Source organism: Arvicola amphibius, chromosome 7 (assembly GCF_903992535.2).
Source record: "Arvicola amphibius chromosome 7, mArvAmp1.2, whole genome shotgun sequence".
NCBI classification, from domain to species: Eukaryota; Metazoa; Chordata; class Mammalia; order Rodentia; family Cricetidae; genus Arvicola; species Arvicola amphibius.
The window spans coordinates 137,996,060-138,023,322 of record NC_052053.1 but is presented as its reverse complement, the minus strand read 5'-3'; the positions used below and the strand labels follow the sequence as shown (position 1 = coordinate 138,023,322).

The window sequence follows — 27,263 nt, the reverse complement described above, 5'->3', positions numbered from 1 at the left end:
TGTAGTTAGCTTCCTTGGGTTGAGGTTTTTCTTCTAGTACTTTCTGTAAGGCTGGGTTTGTGGATATGTATTGTTTTAAATTTGTTTTTATCATGGAATATCTTGTTTTCTCCAACGATGGTGAATGAAAGCTTTGCTGAGTATAGTAGTCTGGGCTTCTTTTTTCTTTGTAACAATGTGTTTGAGAGTTTTATTTTTATCTTTTCAACATTTTATATAGTCACTCATTTTATTTTTAAAGATATTTGAACAATTAATACAGTTGTGTTCATTGTAGGTTTAATTTACTTTTGACAATTTACTGAAGATGTTTAGTATTTTCTAGTCCTTATTTGCCATACATAGATCGTCTTTGATGATTGTCCCTATAAAAATTATCTGATTTTACTATTTTCCATCTCTAAATGCTTTTGTCAGCTATGTTGGGATACATTTTCCTACTCTGTGCTGGCTTTGCTATAATTGCAGCGGTGCCTGTTCAGGAAAAGACGCTTTGCTTCAGATTCTCCGAGGTTCCTTTCAGTGATCATGACAGGGGGTTCCTAGCATATCTTACCTATGGGAAGGCAAGTTTCCCCCAGAAAGTTAAATCTTTTGTGATGATCACACTGCCTCTGGTATAGTGCCACCTTCTCCCATCTGTTTTCCACTTACTGCTCTGATACTGCTGATTCACTGCAAGTTTCTAGACTCCTCTTCCGATGTGGGTGTCCATTTCAGATTCCACTTCCTTAGAATTGTTGTCAGAAGTAAATGTTAGGGCTTTCATTTTTCCAAATATTTTTCTTCTATTAAAAGATAATCTGATTTTTCTTGGAAGTTTGTTAGTATGATGAATAACACTGACTGTTTCTAAAATGTTAAAACTAGTGATTAATTCCTGGAATAATTCTCCTCAATCATGCTGCATCCTCTTTAAATGTTGCTGGATTAGATTTGGAAGATTTTTAGTTTTAATGTTTGTACCTACGTTCAATGAAAAATATTACTGTTTTTTCAAATTTATTTTTATTTTGTGTTCACTGGTGTTTTGTCCGCATGTACGTCTTTGTGAGGGTGTCAGAATCCCTGGAACTGGAGTTATGGACATTTGTGAGAAGCCAGCCATTTGGGTGCTGGGGATTGAACCTGGGTCCTCTGGAAGAATGGTCAGTGCTCTTAACTGCCAAGCCATTTCTCCAGCCCCAAGAAATGTTGCTCTTTTTATTTGTTTCCCTTTAGTGTTTTGGTATCAAAACATTCCAACAGAATTAGATAGACACTTTTAAGACAGAAATAGTAGGCCTGGAGAGATGACTCAGCAGTTAAGATCACCAGCTGCTCTTCCAGAGGACCTGGGTTTAATTTCCAGCACCCACCTTGCAGCTCACAACTGTCTGTAATCCAGTTCCAGGGCACCTGACATCCTCACACAGACATATATGCAGACAAAACACCAATGTACATAAATACAAATAAATACATTATTTTTTAAAAAGAAAGAGTATATCCGATTTTTCTAATTTTTATCAATTTTCAAGAGAAGGATATATTCAACTGAAATTGTCCTTTTTTTTTCTTTTTGGTTTTTCGTGACAGTGTTTCTCTTCATAGCCCTGGCTGTCCTGGAACTTGCTCTGCAGACCAGGCTGGCTTCAAACTCAGAGATCCACCTGCATCTGCCTGCCAAGTGCTGTGATTAAAGGCATGCATCACCATATCCTGACCCGAATTTTGTCTGTTTTTAATGTCGGTAGCATTTTAGAGTATACCAAGTGTAATGAATTATTGGTATCGTTTTCAAAGGTGTCCTTGGAATATGTCTTTAGCTTATTCTTTGGTATTGGTCTGTTACATATTCATGTGCAAAGCAAGTATTGTTTTATTACTTCTTACTGCCTTATGATTTATCTAATACATATTTTTCTTGGCAGCTTCTATGTTTTTGAAACAGGCATTTGAAGGTGAATACCCTAAATTATTACGTCTTTATAATGACTTATGGAAGCGTCTTCAGCAGTGCAGTCAAAATACCCAAGGAAATTTCAGTACAAGTGGAACTGCTGACCTCTATGTTGACCTCCCACACATGGAAGATGATAGACAAGACATGTTCATACTGAAAAAGCCAGATTATGAGTATGTTTTATTTAATATGATTGATTGGGTCATTGGCATTTTATTAATTTTGTTTTCTATTTCCTTATAATTAGGACTTGAGGATATATTAAGTTGCTAAGTCATTCCGGTGACTGGTGTGTTTTGCAAAACTTGTACTGAGACTAAACATTGTATCTTCTGCCAGAATGAGTTTTGAAGTTTCACACTATGCTGTGTAGTGAGAAACTGGGTGATGAGCAAATGCAGTCCTTGTCTTTGAGTTGATCTGTTGTGTGCTGAAACTATCAGGAAAATAAGTCTTATGCTGAGGTAGTTCCTCAGTCAGTGCTTTAGGAAACACTAAGTACGGTTAGATCTATCCCAGAAAATCCCTTCAGTTACCACACAGCACATATTTTGTAACCATCTTCAAGAAGTACATTGGAAACCAATATAATATGTCTACGAATTCTACCCTGCCAGCTTTCCACAAAAACTGATAAAGATTTCACATTTCTGTGTGAGTACCAGATTAAGTGATTAACTTTCCTCCAATTCTAAAATCCTGTTTATTTTCACAACACTGACTGAAGTAGCAATGGAGTCTTGTCACTTAGTTAGAAAAGCCGATCGGTAAGTTCTGGGTAATGTTAGCTGCTTGTTTCTCTTTCAGTGTCTTTCCTAAAACAGCTAGTTATGTCTGCTAGTACTGACTAATGAGGTACATAGTTAGGTTAGGCTGAAATAGTAGGTTGTCTCCTCGATGGCTCCTCTGTGATAAAAGGCAGACTAGCTAAGATGTAGTGCAAGAGGAGATGAAGCTACAGAAATTTACTAAGTCATTGAAAAAGAACTGACGTAAATACCATATTCAGTGTCAGTGTGCTTCTGGCTGAGCTTCATTTTCAGTCATTGCATATGTACTAGGAAAGTACTGGAAGTAGCACGAACCTGCGGGAATAATGCTTTATCTTCAGAACACAGAATTCTGATTTTGTACTTTTTGCTAGTCAAGGTGTCTGTATAGTTGATGCTTTCATCATTATGGCACCTGAGAGAAACAACCGAAAGCACGAAAGGCTTGTTTCCAGGTTCCTGTCTATGGCTGGGTGACTGCGGTGGTTTTAGGATCCTGGCAAGACAAGGCAAAATTAAGAAGAAGAGGAGGAGGAGGAGGAGGAGGAGGAGGAGGAGGAGGAGGAAGTCACGGAGGAAAGCATGGTGAAGGGAAGCAGTTCACTTCAAAGTGGCCAGGGAGCAAAAAGGAGAGAAAGGGGCAGGGGACAAGATACGGTCTCTGGGTGTTGCTCCCATTGACCTACTTCTGCAGGACACCGCCATTGCCTTTCTACCCTTCCCCCGCAGCAATCCATCCAGATGATGAAGCCATCAAGGATCTCATCCATTTGTTAGATCAGCCCAAAAAAGGTTGTGCAGCTTCCCAAAGCGCATTGCTGGCCGATAGGCTCCCAATGCATGAGTCTGTGGGGGACATCTCATGTTCTAATCATAACATGATTTTGGCACAAGGACAGATTAGAATTCAAAGTGTAGAAAGAGATGCAATTCGAGACCAGCCTGGTCTACAAGACCTAGTTCCAGGACAGGCTCCAAAGCCACAGAGAAACCCTGTCTCGAAAAACCAAAAAAAAAAAAAAAAAAAAAAAAAAAAAAAAGTTTTTCATGTATAAAAGTATTATTACAGGAGAATGTAAGGACATATCTTCATGATTTGAGATATAGTAAAATATTCTTAGGTATGATATTGAAAGTCTAAGCAGCGAAAGAATATGTATGTGTGTGTATGTGTATGTATGACTCCCTCAAAAGTAAAACCTTAAATGCATCAAGATCACCAACAGTAGAAAATATTTGTGATTATATCTGAAATCTGGCTTGTGTCTAGACTACACAAAGAATATATTCAATTCAATAATGAAAATACATTATCTAATTAAAAAGAGACAAAGGATCAAAATTGGCATATCTCCAAAAAACATTGATGGCCTATAAATACATAAAATAGACTAAACATCAAGTAAGAAAAGGCAAATAAGCCAAACCTCAAAGACCTCTATTTCATGCCGACTGGGTTGCTAATAGTCAGAGAGGGGTAGCAGAACACATTAGCAAGTATGTCGAGAAACAAGAGCCATTATATGCTGCTCTTGGAAATCTGAAGTGACATAGGACTTTGAAAAGTAGTTTGGAGCTGGAGAGATGGATCAAAATTTAAGAGCACTCAGGAAATAAGTTTTTAAAAAATTAAGGAGAAGAAGGGGGAGGATGAAGAAGAATGTAGTTGTTTGGCATTTCCTCAAACTATTAAACAAACCATTTCCACATGACCATTATTTTCATTCTTAGATCTGTAACCAGGAGAAAAAAAAAAACATGTTCACACCAAAATTTGTATATATCTGTGTGGTGGTGGCGCACACCTTTAATCCCAGCACTCGGGAGGCAGAGGCAGAGGCAGGTGGCTGTCTGTGAGTTCAGGGTCAGCCTGGTTTACAAGAGCTAGTTCCAGGATAGCCAGGGCTGTTACACAGAAAAACTCAGTCCTTGAAAAACCAAATAAATAAATAAATAAAATTTATATGCAAATGCTATGATGCAAATGCTAAAAGATGGAAGTAACCTAAATATTTATTGCAAAATCGATAAATGAAAAGCGTTTTATTCATAAATAAAAAGCTTTATCCATCAATGAACATTGTTTATTCATAAAAGGAAATGAAGCACTAATATGTGCCAATGAAGAATTGAGAACATGGGTAAGCTTTGAAAAACTGCATCATGCCAAATGAAAGAAACCAATGATAAAGCATACACACCATTCATTTGAAGATATAGAATAAAGATATCTGAGGAAATTAAATGTAGCTTAGTGGTCATACAGAGCTGGGCATGAAGTATATATGTGTGTTGGTTGAGGTGGGTGATAGACAAGGTTTTGGGGGGATAATTTAGAGACAGGGATTCTCTGTGTAGCCCTGCCTGTCCTGGAGCTCTGTCTGTAGACCAGGATGGATTCACATTCAGATTCTCTGCCTCCCAAGTGCTGGGATTAAAAGTGTGTGCCACCTTTCCAGCTTCTTTTTCTTTCTTGTTTTTTTTTTTTTTTTTTTTTTTTTTTTTTTTTTTTTTTTTTTTTGAGACAGGGTTTCTCCGTAGCTTTTGGTTCCTGTCCTAGAGCTAGCTCTTCTAGACCAGGCTGGCCTCGAACTCACAGAGATCCACCTGCCTCTGCCTCCCGAGTGCTGGGATTAAAGATGTGCGCCACCACTGCCCGGCCTTTTTCTATTTATTTTATGTATATGAATACCTGCATTTATATATGCATACCACATGGCTATGGAATCATATGTTGACTCCCCTGAAACTGGAATTATAGATGTTTGGGAGCCATCGTGTAGGTGTTGGGAAATCAACTCAGGTCCTCTACAAGAATTACCAATACTCTTAAACACTGAGCTATTGATTAATTGTGCTGACTGATGATTGCAGGGATTTTAAATATATAATTATTAAGCTTAGATGTTAAGAAAATGAAATACATAATATGTAAATTTATTTTAATAAAGCTCTTTTTAGTGGAAAACAAAGAGGTACATTATATTTTTCTGAAAACTTTTATTATTTTAAAATAAATTAAATCTACTTCTTAGATTAAAATAATAAATAGGAATATCATGTGAAAGACCAACCAAATTGTAAATAAAGTAAAATAGAACTTGCCAGTTGAGGAAAGTTATAGCCACCGGTTTTGGTCAGCTATAGTGGTGGATCTGTGGTTGGGCTTCAGCCCTCTTGATACTGCGCATTGTAGAAATGGCCAGTGACATTTGCTTTCTCCCTGATATCTCACTTTCGTTTTCTTCTAGCACCTACTACCACCATTCTATACTGAGCTCATGACTTACTTAAAAAAATGTGTGTCCGAATGTTTTGATCAAATGTATTTCTGTGTGCCATCTACATGCCTAGTACCCATGGAGGCAAGAACAGGGCAGTGGATCCCTGGAGAGTGCAGCTACAGAAGTTGTGAGCTGCCGTGTGGGTGCTGAGAGTTGAACCCAGCTCCTCTGGAAGATCAGCCAATGTATCTTCTGTTAGCTCGTGAGCCTTACAAGGACAGTGTACTGTCTTTTAACCAGGCACATTGCAGAATTGCCATGTCCATGAAATACTTGGCAGATTATAAAGATTTAGTGATATTTGGGGAAGAGAAGAGATCAGAAATGGTGGGACACAGAGAAAGTTACCTTCATACCCGACCTGCACCTGCCCCCTTCTCACTGGACTGTAAAGGACTATTTATTTTTGTCTTCTCACACTTATCAAACTGCCTGCTGCCTATTCCAGTAACTATGTGTTGAGTGAGATCCTCACTGAACGAGAAAGCATGAAGAGATAACTGTGGAATTGCGTGTCCGGAGCCAAGAGCAGTCTGACCTCTAGGCTTGTGGTTTGACAAGAGTGAGACAGAGAGGCTGTTGCTGTCCACAGAGAGGTCAGATAGTCTCAAGGTTAGCGTGTACGACAAAGAAGAGAGCGGAAAGGTTGGTGAAGGGATGATAAGCAGGGGATGTGAAAAGACAGGAGTAAAGCAGTTTAATAACAGTGAAAGGCTTCTGCTAGTCATTGAAAGAACACTGTAAGATCCAGCCATTGGCTGCTAAATGGGATCCTGCAGGAATTGCTGGGGCCAGCAAAGAATAAAAGAGAGTTTGGTAAGCAGATGCTTTATTTTTTGGAGAATATTGTGAAACAAATGAGAACTCTGCTCAAGAACATTTATGCTATTATAGGACTTTGACGAGTGTTTCTTCATTTTGCTTTCATTCTTGCTAGTATCCCGAGAATGGAAATCTGTTGAAGGCCTACCTCTGTGTCCTTTCCCTAAGTCTGTAGGTTTTGTGAACAATAACAGCTGTGAATAAAAAGGGTTGAGCTAATGGGAGAGGAATCTGCTGGCTGCCTCTCTTGGGTATGCTCTGATGGTCTATAAATAGGATAGAATTAATAGGCTCCTGCAGTATTCTTTTAGTTTTAGGGATCAGCCAATCCAGTAAGTGATGGTGCATGCTATACTACATAGCTAAGATTTACACTTAAAATGCTCATGTAATTTTTATAGATGTTCTCTTATAACTTTATAAAAGTGCTTATATCTTTTTAAAACAAATTCTTGTTAATAGTTACATTCATTGGAGATATATTTTGAAATGTATTTATAACTATAGTTTATAACTGTTACTTACCTTTTAAAATATTTTATTTTCACAGTCCAGAAAAGGCTTTGAAAGATTCACTGCAACCCTATGAGGCTGCTTATCTCTCAAAATCCCTATCGAGACTCTTCGATCCCATCAACTTGGTTTTTCCCCCTGGTGGGCGTAACCCTCCTTCCTCTGATGAACTCGATGGCATCATTAAAACCATAACAAGGTATGTATTTCTTGTATAATAGCATGCCAGGCTGACTGCCATGATTACCAGTGGCAGTACACTTTAAATTTACCTCAAATTACTCAAGTAATTAGGCTTTCAATTAAATTGAGTTTTATAATGATTCAGCATTTACATAGTGCTTGAGATTCCAATTAATAATTCCAATTAATAAAGCCATTTAAATATAGATACAGTGTGTAGAGTGAAGAAATCATCTGTTGTGGCCCAGTGGTGGTGACAAACACCTTTAATCCCAGCACTTATGAGTCAGAGGCAGGTGAATTACTATGAGTTCAAGACCAACTTGGTCTACAGAGCTACTTCCAGGACAGGCTCCAAATCTACACAGAGAAACCCTGTCTTGAAAAATCATACACACAAAAGAAAATAATGTTATAATTACTTTGTAACTTAGCAAAATAAAATTAATTTAGCTCTTCACACTCTACGAACTTCCTAGTATTATATAGGAGAACATAAAATAATCGTACAAACTGAAAAACTCAGACATACATAGAGGTTTTATCCCAGAAACCCATAAAGCACTTCGTGACAGAAACAGGATTGTTTTGTTTTGTGTAGCAGACTGTCTTTTGGGCCACCAACCAGCTCCCAAATCATGACATGGAGACTTATTAATTATAAATGTTCAGCCTTTTCTTAATGCTTATTCCACTAACTTATAACTTAATTTAACCAGTTTCTTTTCCCCTACGTTTTGCCTCAGGAGTTGAACCTTCTTTTCACTTTACATGTTGTACTCTGTGTCTGGCTGGCTGACAGCCCCGCCTATTCCTCTGCTGCCTGCTGCCTATCTATTGACTGTTCCCCTTTTTATTAGATCAGTCAAATGCCTTGGGCAGGCAAGGTAAAACAGCAACACATCTTTACATAATTAAACAAATGCAACACATCTTTACGTAGTTAAAGTAATATTCCACAACATAAAGTTCACTACTTTAAGCATGCCCAATGAATGTGAATAGCTTTTAAATTAAAATGGGAAGGCATCCGAGAGAGCTGTTTCTTCAGTACTTGCAGACAAATGCAGTTACGCTGTGGCTTCAGAGGTATTACAATCAGATTACTGGTTAGAACTCCAGTCCCTGCCATAACTAGAAAGTTGTCATAACACACAGTCTGTACTTTCGTGATTGACATCTTGAGGAATACAATAATGAGTGGCTGGGCAGTATAGGACTATGAGGTAGAATTGTTTACGTTCTTTCATTTGATGATGGCACTTTACAGCTGTACATGTGCTGGTTCCCTACACTTCTCGCCATGGACTTTGCCTTGATAGTCTTGACTGTATGCTTCTCACCTTAGCATTTTGTACCTTCATAGTGTGCTTGTGGGCCAGGTGCTATATTCATCTTGGTCTCTGTACCTAGCTCTGTAAATGCTAGGGAGGTTGATCGTCGAGGGTGACAGTGCTGTAGTCAGATATCATCTAGGGTTGAGGAAGGGCGCTTATGGCAGTGTTAATAGAGCGCAAAGGTGGGCAGTCTGAGGGCTGCGTGGAAGGGCAGTGTTGTTTCAAACTCTTTCTGTTTTATGTTTGTTTTTGCTTTTTGTTTGGAGTCAGGGTCTCTATATAGCCTTAACTGTCCTAGAACTCTTCCTATAGACCAAACTGACCTCCAGCTCGTAGAGATCTGCTTGCCTCTTCCTCCCAAGTACTTAAGCCAGCCAGGGCCTTGTGGATTCATTAGCTTCTTTACAAAGTTAATCTAACAAGTGCCTAAATTTTATCCACTGCAGAGATGATGCATTTCTTTCATGATTTCATGAGATTTTTAACTCATGGTTTTGGAAAAATACCCTCTTCTACATTCACATCAGATGTCCTGCCAGCTCACTGTTGAGGTCAACAGTGAACGTGACAGAAATATTTAACAATCTAAAAGTTTAAATGTGAAAATTATACTTCTGTGCTGTCCATATATTTAAAGTTATTCCCTACAAAGCAGAATTAACTGGCATAGTTTGTACAGAACCGAAGTGTCCTTATGTGTCATATGTAATTTGTATGTTTAGCCTGTGTTCCTTCAAGGTCATCATTCCATTCAAGAGCTGTCACTTCCTTGCAGATGTCTGTGCAGGCAGTGCTCTAATTGCCCTTATCAGTAGTAACAAGAGCGCGCTTTAAATCTGTTCACAATTACTCCCTTAATCACAGATTGAACCCACACGTGGCTTGCTTTTATTAATGTGAAACTGATCATTAACAAAGCCATCTCAAAGCCCTTTTCCTACTGCTAAATTTAGGGAGAAAAATGAAACATAAACAATTCCTGGAAGCAATCAGCAAAATCTATATAAAGATTCAGCATGTCCCTCATTGAGCTTCAGGTTATGTGATGCTCATTAATTGTTGATGAATTATGTGCTAAAAACTGAAATCTGCTTTTGTTTTCTCTAGTGAACTCAATGTGGCTGCTGTTGATGCAAACCTCACATTAGCTGTGTCAAAAAATGTGGCTAAGACCATACAGCTATATGGCGTGAAATCAGAGCAGCTTGTAAGTGGTGTATCTTTATTTATACATTTTAATGATTTGGCTAAAAAGTTCTAGTTATAAACTTTTTGAATGACTATAAGTAACATTAAAACAATTAAGTAATCCATTTAAGTATTTAAATGAGTTGTTCTAGTTGGTTTCATATTAATATTTAGAGGAGCATGCTAAGTAATGTACATGGACTGACCCACAATGGTAATTATATTATGAAGTTCCTACTTTCAGTTCCAAATTGTGTTTGCTAATATGGTGCAATTTTCCATTCATTTGTTCTTGTAATTTTGATATAAATTAGAGGCATCCTTATTTTTTTCAAACTTTGTTTATTGAAAAAGCCATACAGAGACACAGTAGCTATTGGTAGACAATAAGATGACTAATTTTTCTTTCAGGTCTTACTTAATAGATATTCTAGTTAAAAACACACACACACACACACACACACACACACACAAAAAAAAAAAAAACATGGTTTGTCACCATAAGTAAAATTTGATGTTGTATCCAGTAGAATTTAGTGTAGCTACTCAAATGCCAGGAAAGAAGTCCCTACGAGGTGGCTGCAGAGCGTAAATGTGAGAAGACAGAGCAGGCCCTTCCTAGAGATGACTTTACTTCTTGTTGTGGACAAGTTGAGAGGCAGTAGTCATAGAAATATATAGTTTAAATTAATGTGATAATGGCAAAAGGCTTTGAAAATGGAAACTGCGTTAATTAATGATTGATTATGTACTATTAGTGACAATCTATGACCTGAAATCTCTTGGTCCTCCCTAACCAACAGTGAAGACTAATAAAAAGTCATTATTTCCATTTTTAATAGAATTCTTTCTCTGCCCGAAATAGTTTTACTTTTCAACTTCCATTCTGTTGACTAAAGGAAGCCTAATCATTAAATAAAATTATAAATAACATCATTTATTTTAAAGCATATTACTAAAACTTGAAGTAACATTTTTGCATTAGTTACTGTTTCTTTCCAGTAAATAACACTGTTTCTGCTGTCCTATTTTTAAATTTGACACATTTCATTTTTTACTTTGAAATTATAGTTACTGGTTTATTTGCATATGTGTGCATGGCTTCAAGTGCACATATGCATGCATGCCACGGTGTGCATGTAAAAGTCACAAGTGTGTTCTTTCCCTCTACTCAGGTCCTCAGATGTAATAGTCAGCACCGCACCTTCTATGTCCTGTTCCACACACTCTGCGTGTGTGTGTGTGTGTGTGTGAGAGAGAGAGAGAGAGAGAGAGAGAGAGAGAGAGAGAGAGAGAGAGCGATCAAAGAACATACTTGCTGTCAACATCTGGCCTCCATATCTGCACACATACACATACACCCACACACATGTAAGTCCACATACACTCAAGTACATACACAGCACACAATGATATGAACAAAATAATATACATTTTTATAATCATAAATTATCAGTGCGTATATGTTTACCCTAAGGCTTTGCTGTTATTCTCAAAGGTATGTATAACATAAGCCTGTATCTAAAGATGAGTCTAAAGCCTTTTACCAGAGAATCTATTCTTTTTTTTTTTTTTTACTCATTTTTTTCTTGGATTTTTGAAACCCAGTCGTTTGTCTTGACTTGTTATATAACCTTGTCTGATCTATATTCCTTGACTTAGCAAACTTGCCATCTGTCTTAGTCACTGTTCTGTTGCTGTGAAGAGACACCAGAGCTCGACTCCAATGGGGTTCAGGTCCCAAAGAGGAGGTGCGGAGTCTGCTAAGGAGGGAGCCCGACACGATCTGAGGGGAGTCAGGATGGCTGCCCATGCATTGAAAACAGACCGTATCTTGTGTGCTCTCTAACTGAATTATAGTTTAACCACAGGCGATACTGAGAGCAGACTCAATGATTCTGGGGTGAAAGTGGTCATTGGCTTTATTACAGCATTTTTCTTTAAGCAGAAAACAATGTTTAACAAGAATCTAAATGCTTATTGTTCTCAAATGTTCAAAAACCCTGTCAGGTGCCCTCTTATACTTCCTGCTGCACAGTCTCAGTCTTTGTGGTCAGGAGGAATCAGACATTGAGTCATGAAAAACCAACCCATAGAGCAATTTTCATTCCTCAGGGGGCAAAATTTGTACCATGTAGCACCACAAGTGCTGAGCTGCCTCCTAATTGCGCTCCTTTGTGCCTTAGTCTTATAATATGGCTTGTTCCCCTCATAAGCTTCCACAGGGGAAGGTGCTGACATATTACCTTTTTCCATTATACTATACCATTCTGATTCCTTCATTGTATACGCCTGTGTATGGCAGAGGGGGAGCAAGCCAGTCTATTTCTTAACAGAATTTGCTCCCCATTGGGGCTTAACAAAGCTTGCCATTCCTCCAGTAAGCCACCGATCCTGGGCAGTATTCTATGCTTGCCGTTAATGACCTCAGGCTCTGGATCTAGGTCCATTGTTTCTCTTGATTTTGTGCTTTTCTGTAGATGGAGCGGCAGGACGCACCATGCACGCTACCCTTTTCATCCTTGGAGTCTGGTGTGCCCAGTTAGTAAATCATTAGCTTCTCTATGATTCCTATGTGGGAGTAGGCATGTTGTCACGCTATACTATTCCACAGTGGTAGGGATTTTTTTCCAAAGAATTATTTGATATAAAGAGACTGCCATTGTATACATTTCATCCTCCAACAAAGCACACATAAATTTTCCCCAAAGAAAAGGATAAGGAAATTCCCATAACACATAATGAAAATCACTAAAGTGAAAGATGCTGGAGAGTTGTGATCTGCAGTGTGTAAATGCTGGGACTTTGTCAAGCAATAGTGGTTGGCATGTGGTCCATGCACACCATGACCAAGACAACTATTATAAGAGAAAACATTTAGTTGAGGGGTTGCTTACAGTTTCAGAGGTTTAGTCCATTAACCTCATGAAAGAAAGCCTGGTGATATGCAGGCAGATGCTGCAGCAGTAGCTGAGAGCTACAACCTGATCTGTAGGCAGGGAGTGAAACCCCAAAGCCTACTCCTAGTGACACACTATCTCAGTCAGGGCCACACCTCCTAATCCTGCATCTGTACACACACTTGGGAGACAGAAATAGGTGGATCTATGTGAGTTTGAGGCCAGCCTGGTCTACAGAGTGAGTTCCTGGATAGGTTCCAAAGCTACAGAGAAGCCGTGTCTCAAAACTCAAATAAATAAATAAAAAGATTGTAAAGTTTTATAATTAAGAAAATAATAAACATATCATTATAAACATATCATTATATAAACATACTTATTAATGAAGTATTTTTAAAGGTGAATTATTGGGTTTTTTCCTAGCACTAAAATTTTAAGGCATGAAGTCTAGACTCTTATTGTAAATGTCAAATGTTTTGAACTGTGAAAAGAACATGGACATGTAATTAAGTTGTAGATCTGTTGACGAAATAACAGAATGACATTTAGTAGAAGGTTTCCATTTAATACAGGTCAGCAACTTTGTATAGTTGTATAGTTCAGTAGTTCTGAACCTAGGGTTTTGTTTTGAAGCTTTATAAATATATACTCTATTTCATGAATAATTTTGTAAGTGCCTTGGAGATTTGACATTCATAAACTTTGGGGAAAAACCTATAATGATGATACAAAGACAGTAGACTTCATAGCCAGCTGTGGTGCATGCCTTTAGTCGCAGCAGCACTCAAGAGTCAGAGGTAGGTCAGTCTCTGAGTTCAAGACCAACCTAAACTACAGAGTGAGTTCCAGAACAGCCAAGGCTACACAGAGAAACCTTCTTTCAGGGAAGGAAAAAAAGAGATTGTTTGTTTTAGCTTTAAAAGTATTGTGGAGAATTTAATATCATCCACAGTGTTGCCATTCCATGTTGTGTATGACAGTGATTTCGGCTGTCACATTCAGACAAATAAAAAAGCAAAAGAAGTCTGAAATCACTGGAAAGCGTTGTATGTATACGAGCAGTTCAAATGTATCCATTGGTTCTCGTGCCAAAGGAACTTGGCCATAGTACAAGCACACTGGTCTCTTTGAGCCCATGATTCTCTTGATCATCAGACACCCATCCATCTTTGCTTCTGTTGTTTTTAGCCTGAACTATTTTAAGACCGTTGCTTCTAGCTTTCGAGATTTGTTTGCTCTTCCTGAGGTTCTGAGTTCAATTCCCACTCCACATGGTGGCTCACAACCCTAATGAGATCTGGCGCCCTTTTCTGGCCTGTAGGCAGACATGGCAAGCAGAACATTGTATACAAAGTAAATTTTTAGAAAGTCAGAAGGGCTGTCCTGCTGACAGAAAATAATGACAAAAGTGGTATTTTCATCAATTAGTAGTGTGATGGCTATTCTTAATTGTCAATGTGACTTTATCTGGAATGAACTACAATTCAGAAGTGGAGGACACACTTGTGATCTAGATCTTGAGACTGGATAACACACATCTTTAATCCAGAATTTGGGGATGGAAGGCACACCTTTAATATGGGCCACACCTTCTACTGGAAGTCTATATAAGAGCAATGGAAGAAAGAAGGGATTGTTTGGTCTTCACCTGCTTGCTCTTGCCTTGCCAGCACATCCACTCCTTCACTGGCATTGGAACATACCAGCATATAAAGAAGACCAGCTGAGACACCCCCTCATGGGACTGAGAAATTATTCGGTTCGTGTGTGTGTGTGTGTGTGTGTGTGTGTGTGTGCGTGTGTGTAATATAACGGAAACACACACAGATTCATTCCATAAGTTCTGTGACTCTAGAGAACTCTGACTAATACAAATAGTTCCAGAAGGAAATAAACAATTCAAAAGCCTTCCTGGACACCATTGTGCCCATGGTTCTAGCTGCTCAGGGGGGTAAGGCAAGAGAATCCTTTAATCTCAGAAGTTTAAGACCAGCTTGGGCAGCAAAGCATGGCCCATTCTCACACAAACAAAAAACAATTTTTTTTTTTTGAAATTAAAAAGACTTTTTAAAAAAGTAGATATATATTTTTTAATTTTTTAAAAATTTCAGTACAAGTGTGCTGATGTTGCCATTAGACACTGCTGTGACAGACAAGTCTGCATGGCATTCAGCACTGTGCTGGTCGGAAGAACTGTAAATGACGTGACTTTGCTTGGCTGTTTGCTCACACAGTGACTTCTGGCCTGAATCTTAGGTAAGATTGCCCCAAATATTTGTAATTTGGTAGCAGACTCTCTTAGGCAGCAGTACTGGAGAGAAAGTACTCTCATAAACCTGACTCAACAAAGCTGCTCATCCATAATGTCAAGTTTCAAGGGTGTGAGGGTCTCTGCAAACACCAGAGCCAGCAGAATAACCATCTGTGTGAGGCAAAAGGAAATCCAGTTCAAACTTCTAGTCTGAGACAGATAGTTTATTTTAGGCATGTTTAAGTGTAGTACAATTTGGGAAAACAAAACCAAACCATTTCCAGGTGTAACAATCCCTTATGTACAAGTAGGCATAATTACATTGAAACTCTTCTCATAGTTACTTCAGCCATGAAGATGGGTTCTAGAGATAGGCTGCGTGTGCTGCCTTAAGGGTCTCGGGGAGGCTCTACTATGGTCTCAGTCATACAGAGGGTGTAGAGGTCTTCTGGGCTATTAGCCACTTCCACTTCTGATTGTGGAAGCTTGGGAATACTGCATATACTGATCCTCATTGTGTTTTAAAAATATGTATTATCTTCTTGGACTCTTTTTTTTTTCAGTGTAGGGTCTCACAGTGTAACACTGGCTACCTGTCTAGCTTGGAAATCACTGTGTAGACCAGGCTGGCCTTGAACTCACAGAGATCCTCCTGCCTCTGCCTCCTGAGTGCTGGGATTAAAGACAGGCGCCACCACCGCCTAAAATATGTATTGTCTTCAACTTACCTATTTCACCCTTATTTTTCTCAATAAAAATATTTTAGTTTTCCTCCTGTGTTCCAAAATGTGAAGCTTCGTTAGTCTCTGTATCTTTCATATGCAACCCAGCAAATACTGGGTTTTATCCTGTAATTCTTCAGTGTGTGTTCCTTCCCATTTTGCTTTAATACCATCAAGAAGACCTTGCTTTGAGTCTCCCTGCTTAGTTGCTTAGTTGGGACTGCCTCCAAGTGCTTCATGCTCCTAGACTAACTTCTAACTACTATTCCTACTTCAGTCTCCTGATTATAGATATGCAGCATCGTTCCTACTGAGACTTTTAAAAGTATTTTGGTTTTCCACATGTTGTCATAGGAAGGATTAGTCTGAATTACCTAGTCAGCTTTTCACTTGAATTGGAAATCCCAAGACTATAAAATGTAAATATAAAATATTTTATAATCCTACCCTGTTCCAATGTATGCAGTATAACTTAATTCCTTCTTGTGCTTGAGAATGCTACTGTTAGAAAGTGTATTTAGGGAGAGAGGGCTTTTAGCAGTGAGCCATGCCGAGGCTGTGTCAACAGCTTCCACATAGCATACCTATAGAGATACACACAATAATGCGGGTTACAGTTCCTTCCAGGAAACTTGTAACAAAAATCTACCCTTGTTGCCGAAGGCTGCTAAGGATGCAAGCCTGGGGTAGCCTGAGGCAAGATGATGGCCATGGCACCAAACCAGGAATTGGGTCAGTGATATCTTGGTTTGTTTTCATGTCTCACAGTTATAAGTATTAGATCAGATTCTGAATTGAGAAATGCAGGAGTAATGGTGGGAGGCAGGTAAAAAGAGAATGATTCATATACACATGCCAAGGGCAAACGAGGGAGAGAAAGGAGAAATGAGCATTTTCTTGAAAGAAAAATAAGTGCAATCAAATTTGCTGCATTTGAGTATAAGTGAACTCATTTGCATTTTCAACACTATTATGCCTCTCTTGTTATCTGTTAGTATAGCAGATTTATTACACATACCAAGGCGGTGATTTCTGTGCACAGCATTACTATGAGGTTGTGCCATTTGAGAGCACTTGCTAAGACATCTAAGCAGCACCAAATGGTGGCATGTGGAAAGATCTCCGTGGTGATAACCAAGAACACCGTGTCTCCCTCATATAATCTTAACATTTTTCAATATCGTAAGATACAAAGTGTTAGTTTAGTGAATGTGAGTGGGTGAGTTTCAGGGGATCTGTAAACCCCAGGAAATTATAAAATGTTCTGTTATATAAATCTGCTTCTGGGAAAATGCTTCAGCAGATTTCAGAGGTCTGTAACTCTCCTCCTGAATAACAATAGAAAGATATCTGTAAAGACCTCAAGTGTCTGGAAAGTAAACAACACACTTTTAAATGACCCATGGATCAAAGGAAAACGGTAACTGAATTGCAATATAACTTGCATATCATAAAAATGACGCATCTTAAAAGTTTGTTTTAAGACAGGGTCTCACTATGTAGTCCTGGATGTCCTAGAACTCTGTAGACCAGACTAGCCTTGAACTTATAGAGAGCTGCCTGCCTCTACCTCCTGAGTGCTAGAATTAAAGGCATGGGCCACCACTCCTGGCCTTTATTTTAAGAACTTATAATCATAGCAAAATCTGCATTAACATAGAACTTATTGTTTCCAGTGAGGTAGAACTCTCCTAAAAGTCTCAGCTACTTGGAAGGCTGAGATGGATGAATGCTGCAAGGAGCTGCTTGTTTGTACCAGCTGCCCAGAACCAAAATAACCACACAGAAACTATATTAATTAAATCACTGCTTGGCCCATTAGCTCTAGCTTCTTATTGGCTAACTCTTACATCTTAATTTAACCCATCTCCATTAATCTGTGCATCAACATGAGATCATGGCCTACCAGCAAAGTTTCAGCACATCTATCTCTGGTGGCGTCCTCCCTGCCTACCTAAGTTCTGCCCTATCAACAGGCCAAGGCAGTTTCTTTATTCATTAACCAAGAAAAGCAACACACAGACAGAAGGACCTCCCACAGGTGAATTGTTGGGACCAGGAGTTTGAGACCAGCTTGGACAATGAAATCCATCTGCTAAGTAGAATCTTAATTGAATGCATCCCACATACACTGAAAATGAACCACTCTGAAAGGGTTCCATACCTCAGTGTCAATTGAAAAGACAGAGATTTAAGTCTATATATTTGGAGATCATGACCGCCAACATTCTAGCTTGTGGAGGGAAGGTTCTGATGAGCGCCATCCCCAAACTGAGAAGCTATGGAAAGTTGATGTTTTCTGAAGGAATGGGAGACGTTTTTCTTTAAGGGTGGTACACACCCTTTGTGTTAGAAAACAGACATCTAAGGAAAAACAAACAAACAAACAAACAAACTGGAATATGACAGGACAACTGAATGAGAAAAAGAGCAAAAGAAAAAACATAAAAACTGCATATAGATGCAGAGACACACATGTCCACACTCTAAGCTGCAAGCCATAATATAGATGCAAAAGAGCTAAAGGTACATGGAGAAGATTTCTTACTTAATATTATGAGATAAAAAAAACTTCCAAAGATGCTATTGAGTTCCTTTTTTCTTTCTTTCTTTGGGCCATTTATCGCTTAGCTTGCAGCCTACCCTAAGAGTGGTTTGTTTCCCTGTTGAGACTCCCTGGGAAAAAACTAATTTTTCATTTGCAAGTGGCTGTTAATTGGAGGTAGCTTATGTGTTAGGGATGGGGCTTCTGTCTGTTGCTCCTTTTAGCTCTAAGACCTCATCCAGTTCAGATGCATGCAGGCCCTCTGTAGATTACAACAGTCCCTGAGTTCATATGTGCATTGGCCTTGTGTATAGAAGACCTTTCTATCTCCTATTCAGTGGCGTTCCCTGAGCCTTGGAGGTATTTGACATGGACTTCCCATTTAGGACCGAGTGTTCCAAATCACTCTTTGCTCATTGTCCAGTTGTGTGCCTCTGTATTTGCTCCCATGTCCTGAAGGAAGAAGCTTCTCTGATGATGGCCGAACAAGGCATGGATCTATGAGTATAGCAGAATATTGTTCGGAGTCATTGTATTGCTGCATTCCTTTAGCAGAAGAGTATCTGGTTTTCCCCTGGGTCCATGACCTATCTAGTCAAGCAACATCGGGTGTAGGTTCCCATGGAGGGGCCTTAACTAGGGTCAGACATTGGTTGGTTACCCACGAGCTTTGTGCACTATTGCACTAGTGTGTCTTGCAGACACACCACTCTTACAGACTGAAGGGCTTGTAGCTGGGTTCATATCTATCTTTCTCCTTTGGTAGCATGCCAAGTACCTTCTTGTAACATGGATACTAGTTCATAGAGTGGAAGTGTAAGTAGGTACCAGCTTGACTTCTCCATGTTCAATGAATTATGTCAGTGTCTTCAGCAATAGGGCCTTACTCTCAGTTTATGGAGAACAACCAATAGCCTTGACTGTAGCCTGGGTTTTTTGGGAGTTCTCATGGAACCCTTTGACCAACACCTCATGTAGATGTAACCCATTCATACTGGAAACTTCATTTGGTGGCAAGATATATCTAGTTGGGGCCTCTGTAAACCAGTATCAAAACTTTATTCCGGATACCATGGGGCAGAAAACTTCTAGCTAGCTGGGGCCGTGGCCAGAGTTTGGACTTCTGGCCCTGTGACAATGAGAAAAGGTGTTAAGACTCTTCTTATAGTAAAAACCAAGCACCACACAGTGGGTCAAAGTTGACCTTGAGGTTAGGCCTCGAGTCTCTTTACATTCGAGAATTGATGTGGGAAAGTCTTCTGTTTCTGTTGATTTCATTCGTTAATAAACAAACTGCCTTGGCCAGCCCTTAGGTGAGTGGAGTAGACAGAACAGGAAGAAGGAAGTGAGGTAGATGGCTCAGTCAGATGCCACGCCTCTCCTAAGTGAGACAGATGCCGTGCCTCTCCTCTCTGAGCCAGACGCGATGAAGTTCCAGCCCAAAATGGACATATGCTAGAATCTTCCCGGTAAGGCACCACTTTGTGGTGCTACACAGATTATTAGATATGGGTTAATCAAGATGTGAGTAAGAGGCTGGAACTAATGGGCCAGGCAGTGTTTAAATGAATACAGTTTGTGTGTTGTTATTTTGGGGCATAAGCTAGCCAGGCGGCCGGGAGCGTGGCGGCGGGAACACGGCCCACTGCTCCTCACTACAGAGAATTTACAGCTTTTGATTACAGAGTTTTAGTTCAAGTTATTTGTGAGAGTCTGTGACTATAACAGACTGTCTTTTCCCACACCTGAAAGGTATGTAGGACAGGATCACACAGAGGCTACTGTTAAAGGTTAAAGGAATGCAGGGCTGGGGTCACATAGAAGCAATTGTTACAAGTTAATCTTTGTCCATAGGAGCTTTCAGCTTCAACTTTTTGAATAGTGATATTTTATTTATGTTTTAATAAATAAGGCTTGCCTGAAAATCAGAGGGTAAAACTAAGCCACTATAAGCCAGGCAGTAATGTCACATACCCTTATTGCCAAGATTTGGGAGACAGAGGCAGATGGATCTCTAAGTTCAAGGCCACTCTGGGCTATACAAGATCAATGCAGAAACAAATCCAGGTGGTGGTGGCTTACACTTTTAATCTCAGTACCTTTAATTCCAGCACTAAATGGGAATATAAGATAGGAGGAAACAGAGGCTCAGGGCACTATATGCAGTTGCCCAGCCTTGGTAGAGGTAAGACTTTTCTAATGGCTTGGCTGATTTGCTTTTCTGATCTTCAGCCTGAACCCTAATATTTATCTCTGAGTTTTTATTGTTCATGCTTCAAATATAAATACGTGTATAGGCTTACAATTTTTCATATTCCTGGGCTCTTCATTTTCCCCTTGAGTTTATACCAGAATCAATCCCTTGAATCCTCTGAATCTATAACTGAAGGTTACCCTCCCACATGCCAGTTCCCAAATAACCAATCTGAGGCTTAATATTAATTGCGAACTCTTTGACCTGTTAGCCAAGGCTTATTATTAACTAGCTGTTATAACTTAAATTAACCTGTTTTTACTCAATCTATGCATTGCCTTGTGGGTCTGTCATTACCTCACATCTTGCTTCTCTGTGGCTGTTGTTGTCTTCCTGACTCCACCTACTTTCTCCCTGTGTTCAGTTTGGCTTTCCTGCCTTCCTGTGTTCTGCCCTGCCACAGGCTAAAGCAGCTTCTCTTTTAACCAATGGTAATAAAACATATTCACAGCATACAGAGGGGCATCCCACATCATGAATCTGTATAGGAACCTGATTCTGAGTCTAATTCAGAGTCTCCAGTAATTGTATATTGAAAGCAGAGAATCAAGAGTTCTACTGAAGAAACATGATTTTTTTTTTACAAATCTAATCAATGTATTGATTACACAGAATAAGAATTATTACAAAGAATAAGCAACAGACCAGCAATGGAAGACAATAGGGTTGTTAACCAAGGGGTCCAATCTAAGAGCATATGGAACCAAGAAAACGATTGTTGTCTTTGTAGTTGAACATTTCTTCCTGCCTTCCTGTTCCCAAATACCTAGCAGCCACTACCAAATAATTGACTCGGGGCCTTAATATAAGTTATAAATGCTTAGCCAATAGCTCAGGCTTGTTACTAACTAGCTCCTACATTTTAAGTTAACACATATTCCTTATTTACGCTCTGCCATGTGGCGGTACTTTTGTTAGCATGGCATGTTCATCTCCTGCTCCCTCTGTGTCAGGATGTCAACTCCTCTCACCCCACCCTCCTTCCCATCGGCCTTAGTTTGATCACCCCATTTATATTTCCTGGTTGACTACTGGCCAATCAGTGTTTTATTAATCCAATTCAAGTGACAAATCTTTACAGTGCACAAGAGGATTATCCCACAGCATGTCTTTTTTTTTTCCTCTCGGAGTCTTTGAGCTCTTGAAGAATGTTTCTAACAAGGCCATAGTGGTTAGTATAGAAACAATAGGACTCACCCAAGGTAGCACTTAGCCCTCCTGGTTTTAGGAGTAAGTTGTCTAGTCTTCTTCTGTTTTATGCAACCATTTCTGCTAAAGAGTCTATTTGTTCAATGTATGAGGTTGTTGCCTGGAGGCAGAATAGGTCTTTTTCTACAGCCTCAGAAAGACTATTGTAACTGGCTTGGTTAGTAGTGAGTGCTGCTGCTCCCAGGGCAGCAGAACCTGCAGCACCTATTCACCATTGTAGGAATAAGGATTGGGGCTTTTCTCTTATGTTGTACCCCCCCAACACTCAAAGAGAAGTCCAAATGTTCTCTGCCAGCTGGGCCATCATAATAATATATTTGTGGGATGATTTTTACTAAGACACAGAGGTCAGGTTGGTTTTTCATGGTGAAAAGTTGATATGCAGGGGTATAAACCCATGGTACAGGGATACCAAGACCCTCGGGTTGGACTTGGTGGGGAGAATGAATAATTGATGGGAATTGTCTAGGTTAAGAGCATTTGAAAACCTTGAGAAAACATACATTTTTGCATATTGACAAATAGACAGCTTTGTCTAAAGGGTGTTACATGATCATTCAAGGTGGCATCTCCTCAAATGTCTCCCAGGTTGAGAGGGGCCTCCCAGGTATAAGCTGTACTTTTGATTAGGGACACAATCCTGAATGTTACTGATGGTTGTGTGACCAGAAGGCCTAATTCTATGTAAAAAGGTGGCCTTGGGTCTAGACATAGCCAGCAACCATCAGTGAGATTTATATTGGTAGAGATGAGGAGGGATTAAGTAGGGGTGCATAGGCGCCAGTGATTCAGTCTGATTTGTTTTTATTTTTCTAGTTATTGCAAACACATTAGTCCCTGGTGAGGTGATATTTTGTACTGTCTAGGTAGCTCAGGGCTGAGTTGTGGCAATCTGAGCTGTCATGTGCCCATCGCATATCCCCTCCCTTTTACCCCTCTCCCAACTTACCCAGGAGACCTATTCCATTTCCTGGGGCCCTCCATGTGTGTCTCCATTTTTTTCTTATGTAGACACTTATAACCGTGAACTTGCCTCTTAGAACCACAGCCATTGTGACCCCATACATTTGGTTTTGTTATATTTTCATTTTCATTCAATTCTAGAAAGCTTTTTATTTCATTCCTAATTTCTGTCTTGATCCATTTTTCATTCAGTTGTTCAGTCTCCATAAATTTGTAAGCTTTCTGTTTTGTTGTTGGTATCCAGCTTTCATTCATGGTAAAATGATCAAGAATTTTGAGCCATGATGGATTAAGAGCCACGCATTCTGTATGTTGTGCATCCATAGAAAGTAGTATTCGAGTAAATAATGTAAGTTAGGGAGCTACATTGTAAATTAGCAGGAGAAATACCTTGTACTTTAGTGAAAACTGTGTGTACTGACTTGGAATGCCACCAACAGAACGTCAAGGGTGAAAAACATGAACATGTTTTTTCTTCATGCCCTAAGTCCCATTTTTCTAGAGTTCTCGGTACAGGGAGGGAATGGAAAAGCATCAAACACCATTTTGTTATTCTGTGCATATGTTTCTGTTCTTTAAGGCATCTCATTTAAAAATGAAATATAAAGATTTTTTTATTCCTTGAAAGCTATTTAGGATAATAAAGAAATGCAGGTTAATAGTCATCTATAACAATCAGACTTACCGTCATGTTAGATATGTTATTAAGGTCATACAGAGATATATATTTTAGATATATAAGTAATCTTCAAATACGTCAAAAATCTACAGAATATAGCATTTAAAATGTTTGTTCACACAGGGTTTTTCATTGACAGTGAAACATGTCTGCTCCTGGCAGCACCAGTTTACTTCAGAAAGGATGATGGGCATCAAATAACTGCATATGGAGTTTGCTTTCAGTGTACAAAACCAGCCATTTATGCAAGAAAGTGTCCTTGCCTTGATTTCTGGCAGTATGCTGTCCCAACTAGACAAACAAGACACAAAAGAAAGCGACTGCCAAACTTTGTCCTTTAAAAATTCTTGCTTTAAGGCTGGAGAGATGACTCAGAGTTTAAGAACGTTGGCTGTTCTTCCAGGGTTCAATTCCCAGTACCCAAATGCAGCTCATAATATAATGGGATCCAGTGCCCTCTTCTGGTCTTCAGACAGACAAAACACCCATATACATTCATTTTTTTAAAAAAAAAAAAATCCTGCTTCACAGAAAAGTCTGTCAGATATTCTAGGCCTATAGCTGAATACGGATGGCCCAACATTACAGAGGAAACTCGGGTGACTGTCCAGACGGTCAGCTGTCTCTATCATTTCTTTAGTTTTAGAAGTTGCTTTCTCCGCATTTCCTGTTTACTCATGTAAAGTCATATCTTTCTTGGAGTTGAAGATGAGATAATTATAGTTACAGTTTTATTTGTTACCAAATTCAAAAATAAACTCACAAAAAGGTATAAAATGTATAAGGTTGAGAGACATAAAAGCTTATTGTTTATCTAAGAAAATGTTTTGAAGCCTGAAAAGATAGTTTTAAGATGATAATACAACTATAAAAATGCCGTAGGTATAAAACTTTAAATTCATATAAATAGTATAAATAGTGTATTTTCTCCCAATATGCCAAATACAAATGGATTGGACCCTGTGAATGTAACTCTTACTTTAAAATTGTTCTTATTTATATAATTTTACTTTATCAAAGTTAAAACTTTTCCTTTTTATTTGGACAGTACCTTTTTATTTAGACCAAGGGGGTAATTTGAAATAATCTTTTTCTACATTGTGAAGATGTGTCTTTGCCTAGGTGCCTTCTGGTTGGTTTAATAAAGAGCTGAATAGCCAGTAGCTAGACAGTAAGAGGTTAGCCCTGGAGTCCTGGGCATAGAAAGAGGACAAACCTAAGTTATAGGCCGAACTTTCATAATTAATAAGAAGCCTCCATGTCATTATTTGGGAGCTAGCTCACTGGCAGGACAGAGAAAGACTTGTTACTTTAGAACAAAGATTTGTCTCCAATATGTGCTGGGTGATCTGTAGTGAAAGCTTTGATACATGAGCGTAAGTAAAAACAGCTACTGTAGCAATGAGACGGCTCAGCTGAAATTACCTCAGTAAGTAAGTGAGGGTGTAACAAAATGTTCGTTAACTCTTGGTTTAATCACTTTAGAGCCTGAGTTGAGTATATAGTACTTACTCTACTTTTTATGCAGGACACCACTGTCAATTGGTATGTCTGCCACATTGTTCTCCATTATGAAATTCTAGTATGAACTTTCTCTCATATGTTTTCTAATGTACAGAAAAATATTTAGAAAGATAATGGAAAAATCCACATAAAAAGTTACCCCGTAAGCCAGGCGATAATGGCACACACCTTTAATCCCTGTACTTGGGAGGCAAAGACAATCAGACTTCTGTGGTTTTGAGGCTAGCCTGGTCTCCTGAGCAAGTTCCAGGACAGCCAGGGCTACACAGAGAAACCCTATCTCGAAAAACAGAACGAAGCAAGTTACTCTGTAGTCTTGACATTGCCATAACATTAATGGAGAACGTGGACATATAGATCACTAAATGGTATTTCCATGAAATTTAGAAAGGGGATTAATCTTTTATAATTTGGACTATATGATGCATTTTCTAGTTTTTGTTCTTTTTAGACATTTTTTCTGAGTCAGCTTTAGTGCTCCTTGCAGGTAATTTTCAGTACAGTTTCTAGGACCTTGAGCTGTCCTTCCCTTGACTACCAATTTTTGTTCTGATTTAGTAGTGCTTGGGGAACTCAGGATTTTTCATCCACAGCTTAACAGGAGATGGCGTATTCTCTAGCTCCACTGTAGCTTTCTGTACAGATCTGGGCTCTCAGTTGTTTCCCACATCCAGAATTCATGGGCTGCTCCTACTGCACAGATATGTATAGCTACAAGCTCAGAAACATATTAAAAACGAATATTATTTCTTTCTTGTACTTAGGAGTTATTTTATTATTCAAGCATTTGTTTAGCTTTTAGATCTGTTTGTGTGTCTGAGAGTGAGAGACACATGTCTGAAACTCAAACATTTCTTTGGTTTCTACCATTTTTTTCATACATAGTATGTCATAAAATGATTGTCCATGTATGTATACATTTCTTATGTTTTATTAGGTTCAATTTCTTATTGTTCCTACTTTAGTGCTGTTTTTGGACTTTTGTATAGGCTAGTCATTTCAAATAACTCTGGTTTAAAATAGTAGCTCTCAAGTCATTGACTAGACACACAAAAGGCATCTTCTTTGAGACATTCTGTACAACATGTCTATAAACTAGCAAAAACTATGGAACTAACCCATGTGAAATACTTTACAAATAAAACTCTGTAAATTCAAACAGTATATGAATATTACACTAATATTAAGTTTGTGTGGGATTTTTGGTTGACTCTAAATGTAACTTGAAATACTACTGTTGGCAGATGTGGTGAAGTTTCATGCCTGCAATCTCAACACTCAGGAGGCTGAAGCAGGAGGATTGCAGCAAGATTGAAAGCCAGTCTGTGATAGATTGTGAGCTCTAGCCAGCCAGGGCTACAGAGCCATGGCTAGTCTCGGAAGACTGGAAAGAAGGGAAGGACTAGAGAAATTAGAGGGTCTGGAGAATTGCCTTAGTGGTGAAGAGTACTTACTGCTCTTACAGAGGACCAGGTTTGGTGCCCATTTACTCCCATGGTGGCTCACAACCATTTGTAACTCCAGTTCCAGATCATGTGACACCCTCTTCTACTGTTGTAGGCTCATGTTTGCACATACACATCCTCGGGCATATGCATGTACACATGTGTGTAATGTTAGTTACTAAGATCCCCTTAGTCCTCAGTAGTAAAAACATAGCATCTGGTATGCCGGAACTGGCAATAAATTAAGCATGGAGAATGATAGAAAGAGTAAAAAATTCCAACGTTATTAGCCTAGGGTGCTCATAGTGGGGCACACCATTTGCTGAGATACAAGAAAACTGTAAGGAGGATACAAGATTAGAGAAGGTGAGAATCAAGTTTTTGGCTTTGTGCATATTAAATTTGAAATAGAAAATAGGTTGAATAATCACTAAATTGAATAAGAACATCTGGAGTTCTCATGAGAAGACAAGACAGGGTCTTCAGTGTACTCTCCTAGTCCTCTGCCAAGGAGGATTTTCTGTTCTCTATTCCTCTTTCCTAGGACAGGGAGCTAGTGTCTAGTTGTTGTAAGTCAAGGATTCTGCAAAGCAGGAGACAGCCCTTCACATAAAGAATAATCAGGTGTAGACATCAGTATTAGAGAATTTGGTGTATTTAGAGCAGTCATCTTAAGAGAGGAAAAGCCACTGGGACAGTGAGGAAGAGGTGAAGAGTAGGAACGTTGTG

The 27,263-nt window shown here is 39.0% G+C and overlaps 1 protein-coding gene across 1 annotated transcript in view; it reads left to right on the top strand.

The window, feature by feature from the left end:
* Cog5 (component of oligomeric golgi complex 5) overlaps positions 1 to 27,263 on the top strand; it is a 205,809-nt gene that overhangs the window by 132,527 nt on the left and 46,019 nt on the right. The window contains exons 12-14 of the mRNA XM_038335916.1: positions 1,914 to 2,118; positions 7,372 to 7,533; positions 9,962 to 10,061. Coding sequence (XP_038191844.1) covers positions 1,914 to 2,118; positions 7,372 to 7,533; positions 9,962 to 10,061 — 467 coding nt within the window. The remainder of the gene's footprint in view (positions 1 to 1,913; positions 2,119 to 7,371; positions 7,534 to 9,961; positions 10,062 to 27,263) is intronic.